Consider the following 12,731-nt stretch of genomic DNA (forward strand, 5'->3'; position numbering starts at 1 on the left):
GCCAGTTAAATGTATGATTTGAATTTCAAGATAAAGAATGACCATAAACTTGTCTTTGAAAACCCTCATTTTAGTCGATGAATTTGAGGTCAATTTTGAACATAAGGCCTGATTTAGACGGCGTGCGAACTCGCATGCGATTTTAGTAACATTGCGGGCTGTTGAGGTTACCTACAATTTTGCACAGCCATCAGATACCGCAAATACCGCAATGTAATAAAACTCGTATGCGAATTCTCGTACCGTCTAAATGGGCCCTTAATCGGATGATATTGTGTCATCCTTCTTGCGTTATCCCGGCATTTGCCACGGCTCATGGGAGCCTGGGGTCCGCTTTGACAACTTATCCCAAGATTTGGCGTAGGCACTAGTTTTTACGAAAGCGACTCGCGAATAAAATGAAGCGATCGGATGATATTGTGTATTATAATATAATGACATGAATTTGATTTGATCTCATGACGAAGACAGGGGATGCCTATGGAAACCCTCTGTGCTAAAACAAATTTACGTTAAGGCTGCTTTCAAAAAAAAACGTCAAAATAATGTAAAATTGGTAGTTTTAGTCGGTGAAATACTACACTTTCCGTTATCCAATAGATTTATTTAATTCAAATTTCAGTCAGAGCATCTTATTATCTTGATTTTTATAAGACTGGATTTTTGAAAACCAAGTCACTAAATTAATTATGATTTTTTCTCTAAAGCACGTTTAGAAAAATTCACGCATAGAGCTGAATTAGTCGATCTTATTTGTAAAATTTGGACAATTTTGATAACTAAAACTGGTAAATTTATAATTCGTATACCCTGTACTACAATCTTCTCAGACTACATTTTTATTATAAGGTTTTAAAAAAGAGTAAACGAGGCTAAGTCGAAATCAATTTTTTTCAGAAATTACCTAAAATTAAGTGACAATTTCTTTGAAAATCTACATCACATCGAAATAATGTTTGTATTTAATGAATCTTCAACGTTTACTTAAATTGCTGATATGCCTTAGTGATTATAAATTGCTATTATTTATTTTTGGCAATTTTTTGAAAACTAGCCTTCACCGGTACAATTATTACCACTTTTGGACATTTTCTTATATTTTGTTTGACCAAGTAGAAAAAGTCGTATAATGTGATATATATTTGTAAACTACTCGCAAAGCCCTTTAATTTGATACCACACACGGTAAGCGCTCCGTTGCGATTTCAATGTTTTTCACACGAAAGCCCTCTTAAGAAAAGTACAGTCCGCGCTATAAAACCTTGTAAAAAAAAGTTTGAGAAAACCTTATTAACCCATGATTTTTATTATTTTTAGAAGAAGGTGCCGAAGAAGCCTAAGTGACGCGCATCGTGAGCGGTGCGATGAGTTTTACGTGATAAGTTGAGCAGGGTTCAATGTCCAGATATTGCAGACACTCGGATTATATTCTCGGATGCTCACTATTGTGCCAGTTAGAATTATAACATTTTAGACTCTAGCTACTGAATAGTCATTCTAATTGTACGAACTAACTGAACGCCATCTATTATACGATACGTATGTCCAATGGTTAATTATAACGGCATTTGTAAACTAATGAAATGACAAAAATAATTATTATTTCAAATATAATAAGATTATAATAATAGAGTCTTGAAAAGTGAATAACCATTTATATTTACTGTGATTGAGTTAGTATTACGCGTTTAATTTACTAATATATTATAGTCATGCTTAATTTATACATTTTATTGATTGTTATTATCAGTTTGTTATGGATTTTTGTTTATATAAAGAGAAAATCGGTATAAAGGTATGAAATTGGTCTTGCCTAGTCACGTTTAAAAGGCCTACAGTTACGCACAATTTACTTTATAAAACGTTCGAATTACAAATTGTAGAATATATTGAGACTTCCAATCGATTTCACGATATAAATAGTTATCTTCCAATTTTACATTCCTTTTTATAATGTAAAGTAGCAGTCAAGTATTTTAAAAATTATGAACAAGTGTGATTTTTAAAATAAAGTTCAAAACGTGAGGTAATTTTAAGACTTAGTAGATTTGGAGTGATGTAAAGGTTCAATTTTACGATAATTTTGTAAACGTAGAGCTCGCCCCTTACATTTTAAGTGTTCATTAGAATAACTACTTATAAAATCAATTACATTCATTTATCTTTATTTGTAGGTATGTAAAAAACTGATGAAAACTATGTAGATGTATATTGCTAAATTATTTGATAGTATTTTTATATTCATTCCAATTATTTGATGGTTTTATCCAGCTCTTTGGTACCAGACTGATTTGAAGGTACTTTTATTTTATGGTGCAATTTTATGTCTAGAGCGTTGTGATAATCTGTTTACAATTACATATAATATTCAAAGATATGAACTTCTGTTTTTTTTTCTGCACCCATTCCCATATCATCACTACAGATCGTTTCAAGAAAGCTAGCACGAATGAAATGAACAAAACTTTCAAAGAGGATCGAGTATATATTATGATATTATAGAGAATTACTGTCAAAGTAAAGCCTGACCAGAACACAATATGATTGAACAACCATTCACGCTATTTGACGCGTGGTTGTCGCTAGATGTCACTTAACTATGCCTATTGGCTTCGTGCGAAGTGCATGGAGGGGGTAAGCAAAGCGATCGCAGTGCTTGCGGTGGTCAAAATCGACACTGATTGTGGTTGTCATCTATCAAAACTCATAAAATATAATACAATGTGTAAAGTTTGATATGAGGCATCAATGTTGTTTCGTTGTTAATTGTACAAATAATCGCATAAATAGTCGTTGCACGTTCTATGCGTTTCTTAGATCACACTGGAAATTGGATCAAAGAACTAAATGGATAGCTACGGTGAAAAGAAAACGTAAGTGACATGTCAAAACAAAACATTATAATAAATTATATTTTCCCCTCACTAGCTCGGAAACACGTGTTTTGTCCTTTAATACCAGCGGGTAAAAACGCACTTTATCCACTAGTGGGTAAAGTAATTTGACCTTGAATAAAGTCAAATTAACTGCTTTAAAATTGATAAAAGTAGGTGAATCTAGTAATAAAGATGATTTACCACCTGTGGAACTACTGGAAGCAATGATAAACGCATTTTTTGCGTTGTAGATTCCTCGCTATAGTGAGGGGAAAAGTTTTGTGTCCACTCGGGTGCAAATGTATTTTACTTCTCGTGTGTTAAAAAACTCGCAAGTTCAGGATTCTATTCTCGAACCACTCGCTTCGCTCGTGGTTCAACTATAGAATCCTTTGACTTGCTCGTTTTTCAATTCCACACTCGGCGTTAAAATACAACTTTGCCCCCTTGTATAACAAATAACTATTAAGCTTTGTTACCTAATATTGTTCAATACGCTGTTAGTATTTTTCCTACCGTAAAAGATTATGCTTAAAGATTCAGGCCTAGCCTGGGAATAGGCCTGTGTCGGATATTTCTGCGGCCGCGGACATGACAGGTACTTACGTTTAGATTTGTTTTATATGGCATTAACGGGACGGAGGTTTAGCGAATACCATATCACTAGTTCGAAGAACTTGTACCATTACTCCTATGTTCTTCAAGATTCCTTATATGCCCTGCCAGCACCAATTTATTGACTGTTTCTGTAGTCTGGGGTTGGAAGTTTATACCGTGAGTAATGCTTTGGAAACAGATTTTTGGTATTATATCCATGTCTTTATAATCTATCTACCTAAATTACACTTGAAATAGTAGCTCTTGTTATTCGATTTATTTAAAATTAACGAAAAATCGTTAAAATATAATGTTTGTTTACATGTCATTTTTTGACATTTTCCACTTCAAGTTCACATGGTAGTGGGCGTAATTGTCGTGCACGTAGCCAATACAAATAACCCGGATTTACTGATGTATGGAGTTACGACGCTTCCCTTACTTATTCCTCTATGGCATAATTAAAAAAAAAACCTTCAATTAAGTAACATATTTTGTACTTAATAACTTTGAATATTAACTGGTACTCTTATCTAGGTTAATCTTTAAACCTATAGTCGTGACTAGAACCATTTTTTATATGTTATTGGTTTAATCTGTCATTCTTGCCAGTTTCCATTCACTCATTCTAGCCAGCTCTTATGAATTTACCTGTACGATATTAACCTTGCTATATAAAATATGAATCATGCAAAATTTAACCCTATCACTGTGAAATAGAGCTCAAAACTGCCAAGCATTATATGCCCTATAAAATATAAAGGCTTAATTAATACAATTAAGATAAAAAAAAAACTACAATGTAAGACCAGTTTTGACAGAATTTATTTAACAATAGAAAATATAATAACGTTGAACTGCAATTACATGTACAAATAAAATATTATAACGCCTGTTAACTCATTTGACAGGCGTCTCTGAACTATGAAAGGGTACAATTGCCTGTTTTCTAAATTATCTCACAGATTAGGACATAAACCACAAACATGGATAATTCCTTGATGGTGATAGATTTCATAATCAACTGATTTACATGCAGTTCAATACCATTTACACTAACAATAGTATTTCTGTGCATCAGCACTTGCGACCAGTTACACAAATTCTTCGTTGTGACGTGCAATTATTATTTCAAAGTTATTGACTGATTTGAGCAAGAATGTGGTTTGAGTTCAGCCTTATGCGTTAAATATTGAATGCATAATGCGGGTAGTTTTGTGTATCTGGTCATAAGAATGTTTTAGATAAGTAAACAATTGAACAATACCGGAAGAGCAAAATTACGCTAATTGATAAAATCGATATCATTCACTTTTTTACGTTACCCACTCTCACTGTGACATTTAAACATTAGAACGTAGGTAATCGTTTATTGTAGAAAAATAAAAGCTTATTTATCTTTATAAGATGCACACAAATAAGCGATTTCAGTCTAAATGCTTCATCTTTTAAAATAACTATAAATTAAGTTAGAACTTATATTATTTACGAAGATACCACTAGCGAAAATTCATGAATTCGAACACTTCCTTAATTATGTGTTATGAGACATTTTATTAGGTACAAAAATTAACTAATGCTCTTTCGATTGTCAGGCGCTAAAAATAGACGGAATATAAAATGGCCATTCTCAGAAAATATATAATGCTCTTTTAGCCACGCCTATAATAATAAAAAAAAATTAAGAACGTGATGATAATACTACTATGACAAACATATTTCCTGAGAAAGACCTCTGAAATTTACAGGATCGACTTGCGGCGCTGATTTAGCCATCCAATTGGACTAGAGGGGAGAACATGAATTTTCTCAATTATTTTTGCATCCGAATATTACAAATAATTATAAGGAATAATTTTAGACTTGTGAACTTGCGTGAACAAGGAAAAGTAAAGTCCTTGTACACTTTGCAACATTTAGTTCTTATAAATGAATACAGAACAAGTTATTTGGCGTAATTATTTTGTATTGGTCTAAAAATTAAACCTATAAATGATGAATTATTAGTATTGTGTGATTTCTATCTAAGTTATTGCTTCCTTTATCGGTTTGGTAAAATCATTGAGTAGAAAATTATAATAGTGTACACGTCAAAGAAAAAGGTAGGATGGAATTATCAGAGTTACTTGTCAATCCATACAAAATATATGTTGAAGGATCACATTAATATCATGTACCCTGACTGCTAATTTAGCAGAACTCCTTTGAGTGCTCCCTATTATAACTATTTACTCTGGTAAAATATACAAATACACATAACTATGTAATACAAAATCTATTCTACAGAATCAACCCTCTTAAAATTAAGAGGTCTTAAACTTTAATTCGAGATCTCTAGTCTGTCTTTTCGACTACTTGATTGAGTTTTATGAAATTGTTAGCAAATACAAGTGTATTGCTAAGTTGACTGCATCGGTTTCTCGTCAGTATGAAGTTTCATTGACTTTTTTGTCTATAAATTAAAGTAGGCACTTGGTTTGTGCACCAAAAAACTTGGATTGCTGTGCCTGACTGAATTCCAATTTCACGTAAAATCCTTATTTTATTTATTAATTACTTGCCAAATATCTGAGAGCCTTATTTGCATGTCACGCAAAATGAAGGCAGTTAGATATAATGGGTGAGAATCTTCACGATATATCCGATCATATCGTTACGAACTAAGGCTAATCTAACATCGCCCTACCGCTCGCATCAGGGGTTGGGCGGGACTTCTTTCTTTGGTTCCTCCACTGTGCTTAAATTCTTTAGATCATCCTTTGAATCTTCCGCTGAAACAAAACAATAACATTTATATTTCCTAGTAGATAAGTTGTCGTTTTACCAATATTAACATGTTAGGGTTTCCGTTAATGCGAAATTTTTAGAGATACCTTCAGAACGGAAAAGTATTTAAAACACCAAAACTCACCTGACTTATTGCTCATCACCTAAATCACACAGCTCTTATCGGGATTCGAACCCGGGACCATCGGCTCAACTACACTCGCAAGTCGTCTAAAGCAGTCATCGATTACATTTGGGTAAGAACTGTAAGTTATAATATAGAGATGGGCCGAATTCGGACTTAGCCGAATACGAAGATTCGGTTGCGCCATATTTTTCGGTAATAAAACAAGAGTTATTCGTCCGAATACGAACGTTGCCGAATAAGGAATATTCGGGCCATATCTACTGTAATTAGTTGTGTGACTCACGTTTGAGTTCGTCCTTGAGCTGCGCGGGCTCCTTGTCGAGGCGCGGGCGCTTGCGCGGCTGCGTGCGGTAGGAGCGGTTGTCGCGCCGCCCGCCCGAGCCCTCGTCCTCCGAGTCCGACAGCTCGCCGTCCCCGGTGATGCGCTTGTCCTGCACATACACGTATCATGTCTTACGCTATCCGAGGGTTCGATCGCCTAATAATATTAGGTACTAATATCTAATGGAACAGTTACTTTGTTTCTATTAAATTTCAAAATAAAAGAAATTAAACTGTAGTTTCTACTACTATTGCTTCAAATTCTATTGACTATTTTCTTTGTTTGGTGGGTAGCTACTGTAGCTAGATGCTATGACTTTCTTGTTGAAGACAGCAGCATAGACAGATATAGAGAATAAGTTTTGTTTTGGTTCCACTTATGTAATTTCCACATGTTATATTAAAACTCTGTTTTTAATAAACTACCTACACATACTTAAAAGAAAAATCTAATTCAGTTCCACATTTTTCTTACCTTATCACTTTGAGGCAGTCTTTCGTCCTTATCAACCTTGTCCTCGTCTTCTGATTCATCATTCACAGCATCTTCTGGTATGGCTTGAACCTTTAACAAAAAAAAAGTTCAAGTGAGGTTAAAGGAAATCTCAGTCATAAATTGGAAGTGAAAAGGGTGGTTTTCTCCATTTTTCTAAGATCTTGGTTCCGATGTATTTTTCCGTCTCACATTTTTTTTAATGAGACTATGACAAATCATATTCAAGATAATGGAGATATGGAAGACCGCCCCAACACATGAGATGTCGACTTGCCGACTTTTGCTGAGAACTTGAATCTCAAACTAAGAGCAAACTTTGAGGTGAGGTAAAATATTTATTATTATTATTTCCTTTATTTATCTTTTCTCTTAGATTAGGCTATTTTATAATATGATTATAAAAGTAAAATACAAAACCACATACAAAACAATACAAAATATATAAACACATTATAAAAAACCTAACCTAGGGTGCCGCCAGCAGCAGGGCAGGGCCCAAGCTGCCGGTGGTTAGGGCTGCAGAGAGAGGAACCGTCGGACTATACGCGCCGTGTCCAAGATCACCGCCTTCTTATTATTATTATTATTAGCCCACATTGTCCCACTGCTGGGCAAAGGCCTCCCTCTTACTCTTCCACGTATCCCTATCCTCGGAAGTCTCCCACCAGTGTGTCTCCAAGGCCTCGAGTTCGTCCCGCCATCTTTGACGTGGTCTACCCCTTGGCCTTGTAATTTGTGGCAACCAACGGGTGGCTGTTTTTGCCCACAGGTCATCCGGCATCCGGCAAACGTGTCCTGCCCAATTCCATTTGAGCTTGGCGGCAGTGTTAGCTACGTCTGTAATCCCAGTTTTGGAGCGTAGTATTGTATTTTTAATGCGATCGATTAACTTCACGTTCAGAATACTACGCTCCATGGCTCGCTGACAAACCTTGAGTTTGGATTTTTGAATTTTTGTCAAAGACCAAGTCTGTGCTCCGTAGGTAAGGATAGGGAGAATACACATGTCCATGAGTTTTCTTTTAAGTGATATGGGTAGATTTCCTTTCATATGTAAAATAACTTAATTTTAAATACTTATATATTCGGCGATTTATGTTCAAGTCAAGGCCAAAATGTACCTGAACTCCGGGCGCGTGTGGCAACATCCGTAGATTTTCAAACAGTCGATTCTTAATCTTCTCTAGGTATTCTGGCGTGTTCTGATTGGACATGTTGCTAGGCGATATGTGAAGTTTGAAATCAGGCCCGAAGTACTCGAAGTAGTCGTTGTAGGGCAGCTCGTTCGCGATCTCTACGCCGAGCGCGACGGAAGTCTCGTAAGTCCAGCAGCGGGACACGTTGCGGATTGTGTAACTATACAATATAAAAAAGTGAATATTAATGTATTTTTATTAATAAACTCCTACATTGTACTGGGCCATCAAAACGAAGATAACATTGGTCAGAAGCAGCTAATATTTACAGCTTGGCAAAAAAGAGTAGAAATTAAAAAGTGGTAACTGTACTGTACTGCTGTCCCTTTCAAAATAAATCTTTGTTCTCGAGAAAATAGAATGACACTTCAATTTGCCACTTTTTAATTTCTACTCGTTATTGCCAGATTATACTGCTTATTCTCAAATAATGATATTGATTTATAATGAGTTGAATTTGTAGTATTCTAGATGATTATTTAAAACAGGAACAGGAATTTTATTAACACATTCACTGCCAGTAACACATGACCTGTTCATTTTCGTACAAAGTCATACCTACTGGCAATGATTGTGTTAAGCATGTCTATTGTAAACTTACCCTCCACCGCCAACTAGAAGGAATGGGAGTCCGAATCTCTTCACCAGCTCCACGCACCGCCCGTGCCCTCGCACCGTCAAGTTGAAGCACCCCAATCGGTCACCTACATTATCAAATTTTAATTAATTTGGTTGCTACTGATATGGTGTTTATTTCGTCATCTGGCGTGCAAATATTACAGTACAGCTTTTAACTGGATTGACACCATTGCTTGAAAAGACATAAATCTTCCTTCATTGGGTGAAAAAAAAAATGTTATTGTCTGAAATAAGTTACCTGTTAGAGAATCAGCACCACACTGCAGCACTACAGCACTTGGTTGGAAAGTCTCCATAACTTTCGAGATGATTGGAACGAAAATTGATTCATAAGACTCATCATCCATGCCATCCCGGAGTGGGATGTTCACTGCATAGTATTTTCCTTTGCCAGCTCCAATATCTCGTAGATCACCTGTACAAAAATATAATAGTTATATATACAACAATGAAACATCTAATATACTATGTAATAAAGGTTGTTAAATATCAGTAATAAAATACACAGGAGGCCTATTTATTTAGGCATTAAGCAGTGTTTAGTAAGTTCACGTTTTCAGTGTTTAGTTGGTACTGTTGGTGGCACAATTTATGAAGTAACACTTTGTACTTTTTTATGTGCAATTCAATTTAAAATAAACATTAATTATTGGTATGGGGCCAGGGTCTTTAATTAAATGAAGAACACTAAATTACTACATCTTCTGGAGATTTTAAAACCTTTATCCAACTAAAGTATGTATATTTACCTGTCCCAGGGAAGTACTCTCCATACTTATGGAAAGATACTGTCATAACCCTGTCTGTGGTGTAAAATGCCTCTTCCACTCCATCCCCATGATGAACATCAATGTCAATGTACAGAACCCTCTGGTGGTATTTAAGCAACTCCAGAATGCCCAGGACAATGTCATTTACATAACAAAATCCGGATGCCTCTGACTTTTTAGCGTGATGAAGACCACCTCCCCAGTTGATGCATATTTCTGATGCCTGTGGAATTATTTTATGTTTAATTTTCATGTCACAAAGTCATGTTGACCATTGAATAATTGTTAGCAGATTTCAATGACCCTAATTTACATTTACTTTACTTATAAGATTACAAGGAAAATAATGAAGAAAGACTGACAGTTTTAGTACCCAAATAACAAATTGCCATAATTCAATAAATTATACCTGAGGCATGCTTTGCTTTGCAATGCTGCACACTTTGTGTGAACCCAGCTATTAATTTGTATACACAATTATGAAAAAAGTTACCTGTTTGTTTAACTTGACTGCAGCAGCTACAGAACCTCCCGCTGATAATTGGCAAAACTCATAGAGACCATCAAATACTGGGCAATCTTCTCCAACATTAACTGAAAAAATATTTTTATTTTACATATTGTGACTAAATGTATTTTAACTATATACTAACGTAATATATATCTTAGTCAATTTGCTAATCGTCAGTCTCTGTGCTGGTCACTTTACGGCTTATTGCTGGATCAAGTCCTGATGAACCAAACACACATAGGTGACATGCTCGTATGTAGGCCTCACGAATCTCATCATATCCATGGGATGAAGAAATTTGACAATAATTTCATTTCTACAGGTACAAGCTTTTATCACTGACTGTATTTTTATTATGTTAAGAAGCTGCTACTGCTACTCAATTAAGTTGCACTGTTTTATGAATGTGCATCCAGAATCCATCATCAAAACTGCTAAATACCATGAGATTGCATTTTCACACAACTTGCTCAATGTAAAATTTGGTTTAATTTAGGCTGCAGATTTGACCTACTCATATATAAACATAGAAAGAAAAAAGAAAATCTGTTAAATATAAAAGAAAATTAATCCAGTTCTGGAAGTAATAAACTTACATCTTTGCATCTGTTTGTTGTATTCAGACATGTTGTCCGGCCGAATTGACCGAAGGAATCTGATATAATCATCGGAGTGAAACTTTGTCATTTCATCTGCAGTTGCTTTATGTGGCCTCTGAGGAATAAATAAATAAATATTACAGTAACAATCTTACACATATCAACCTAAACTTAAATATTGAGAATAAATACTCTAATTATTGAAATTCATGAAAATGTGACTAATTTTATTTTAAATTTGTTTTCACTTACATAGATTTCCATTTTCCTATACAATCCATAATTCAACAATAAATTATGAGTCATGCGTATACGGTGCGGTTTCATCGGGTGCCCCTGGCCATAGTAGTAATTACCAATGTCGCCTGTAATTAAAACAAACAATCAATATTCGGTCAATCAGTACTCAATGATAGCAATTTTAACTTTCTATCAAAATGTTACTCGGTTCATTTAACGGCTTGACACATTCTCGTCTGTAGTGTACAGATGAAGGTGCGAACAAAACCAATCGGACCAATCATGGCGCAGATTCAGGTACAGACGCTTACAAATGCCATGACACACAATTCGATAAAAGTAAAAAGATGAACATCCAACATCTCACATTATGCATTAACCAACAATAACAGTGACTAAATAAGCTTTTCATACCGGAAAGTTATAATAAAAATAAGCAATAATTCGAAATAATGTAAAACGTTGTAAGAAAATGGAAAGCCTCTTGTGGCGGGTAACTAACTTGCTTGTACTTACTATCATAGTAATAACACACTCTCTTCTTGCTATGAGGTTGCATTGCCATTTTGTTTCACAAATTGAGTAATTAAAACACAATAATGATATTAATGTAGAATTTTTTCACGTAACACAATTACAAAACTATTGAAAACAGCTCCACACAAGCAGCACAGCGACCTAGCTTGCTTGCTTCCTCTATTAAAATCATTCACTCAGACACTTACGCTCACTTCACTCACTCAACAGCTCAGTCCAGGTGACCGAACGACTGAAGTAACAAATGGACGTCGTCATTTGAATGATTCATTCAATGGTCGTTCAATGACGATGATATCATTCCTTCATACAACACATGGATTATTACACTGGATATACACACATAAATAAACATACATACATACACACAATCATGCCTCTTTCCCAGAGGGGTAGGCAGAGATTACGGATTTCCATTTACTAGGATCCTGACAAACCACTTTCGCTTCACAGAAATGCTTTCGCTTCTCATAAAAGTCACATTTCTCATACACTCTCGTCGGTTTCGAGTAGGTATGTACTTCTGATTCTGACCTGGCCTTTTTGCAATTCGGTAAATAAAATACAAAATTATTTTAAAACACGTATTTATTAGTCCGTTGAAGATTCCCGGTCGCCGGTGTTGGAACATTTGCATGATATGTTTTTCGTTTCGCAAAACACCATGGCATCTTTATTGCATCTCATCATACTGCTAGCCTTTCTCCGCAGAAATTTTGTCTGGTTACCTTTGGCATAGGCCTCTCCCAAATCTCTCTGTTTCTCTAACTTGAGCTTGTCTTCTCCATAGGGCTCCAGCTACCTTTCCGAATTCATTTTTCCATCTTATTTTTCGTCCGACATCCTTACTTTAGACATGTGAAAACTAATAAATGGTTAGCAAAAAATATTAAAATGAAAGTTGTTGAAAACTTACAGTCTAGAGCTAATTTTCCCAAGAGTCGCCTCCTTCACGATTTTCGTAGACATCTCTTCTAAAGGGAAAGATGGCGAGTTGGCGACAGACCATCATTGATATTTTATTCACATCTCGAG

The 12,731-nt window shown here is 35.2% G+C and overlaps 2 protein-coding genes across 8 annotated transcripts in view; one reads left to right on the forward strand and one right to left on the reverse strand.

The window, feature by feature from the left end:
* Window positions 1-2,381, forward strand: part of LOC125231683 (F-actin-uncapping protein LRRC16A) — a 34,295-nt gene extending 31,914 nt beyond the window's left edge. For all 7 annotated transcript variants that reach the window (XR_007177656.1, XR_007177657.1, XM_048137200.1 and 4 more), the window contains one exon: window positions 1,318-2,381. Coding sequence is in view for 5 of the 7 variants with exons in the window: in XM_048137200.1 (XP_047993157.1) it covers window positions 1,318-1,340 (23 nt within the window). In the remaining 2 variants the exon portion in view is untranslated. The remainder of the gene's footprint in view (window positions 1-1,317) is intronic.
* A 1,895-nt stretch (window positions 2,382-4,276) lies between these two features.
* Window positions 4,277-11,930, reverse strand: LOC125231601 (histone deacetylase HDAC1). Its single transcript, XM_048137059.1, has 11 exons — window positions 11,676-11,930; window positions 11,172-11,284; window positions 10,917-11,034; window positions 10,303-10,403; window positions 9,789-10,032; window positions 9,278-9,454; window positions 9,002-9,104; window positions 8,326-8,560; window positions 7,184-7,273; window positions 6,671-6,818; window positions 4,277-6,244 (listed from the first exon to the last, which is right to left on the reverse strand). The coding sequence occupies exons 1-11, from the start codon at window positions 11,722-11,724 to the stop codon at window positions 6,168-6,170; spliced, it is 1,455 nt and encodes a 484-aa protein (XP_047993016.1). The 5' UTR covers window positions 11,725-11,930; the 3' UTR covers window positions 4,277-6,167.
* Window positions 11,931-12,731: the final 801 nt, after the last annotated feature.

Source organism: Leguminivora glycinivorella, chromosome 12 (genome assembly GCF_023078275.1).
Source record: "Leguminivora glycinivorella isolate SPB_JAAS2020 chromosome 12, LegGlyc_1.1, whole genome shotgun sequence".
NCBI classification, from domain to species: Eukaryota; Metazoa; Arthropoda; class Insecta; order Lepidoptera; family Tortricidae; genus Leguminivora; species Leguminivora glycinivorella.

What these genes read in the sequence shown, in the direction of transcription:
- LOC125231601 (XM_048137059.1), bottom strand. Translation starts at nt 11,724, where the DNA reads ATGGCAATGCAACCTCATAGCAAGAAGAGAGTGTGTTATTACTATGAT. An exon ending in CAGTCAAGTTAAACAAACAG is followed by an intron (nt 10,033 to 10,302) that starts GTAACTTTTTTC and finishes ATAATTCCACAG; the next exon opens with GCATCAGAAATATGCATCAA. An exon ending in TGGTGCTGATTCTCTAACAG is followed by an intron (nt 9,105 to 9,277) that starts GTAACTTATTTC and finishes TTGATAATGTAG; the next exon opens with GTGACCGATTGGGGTGCTTC.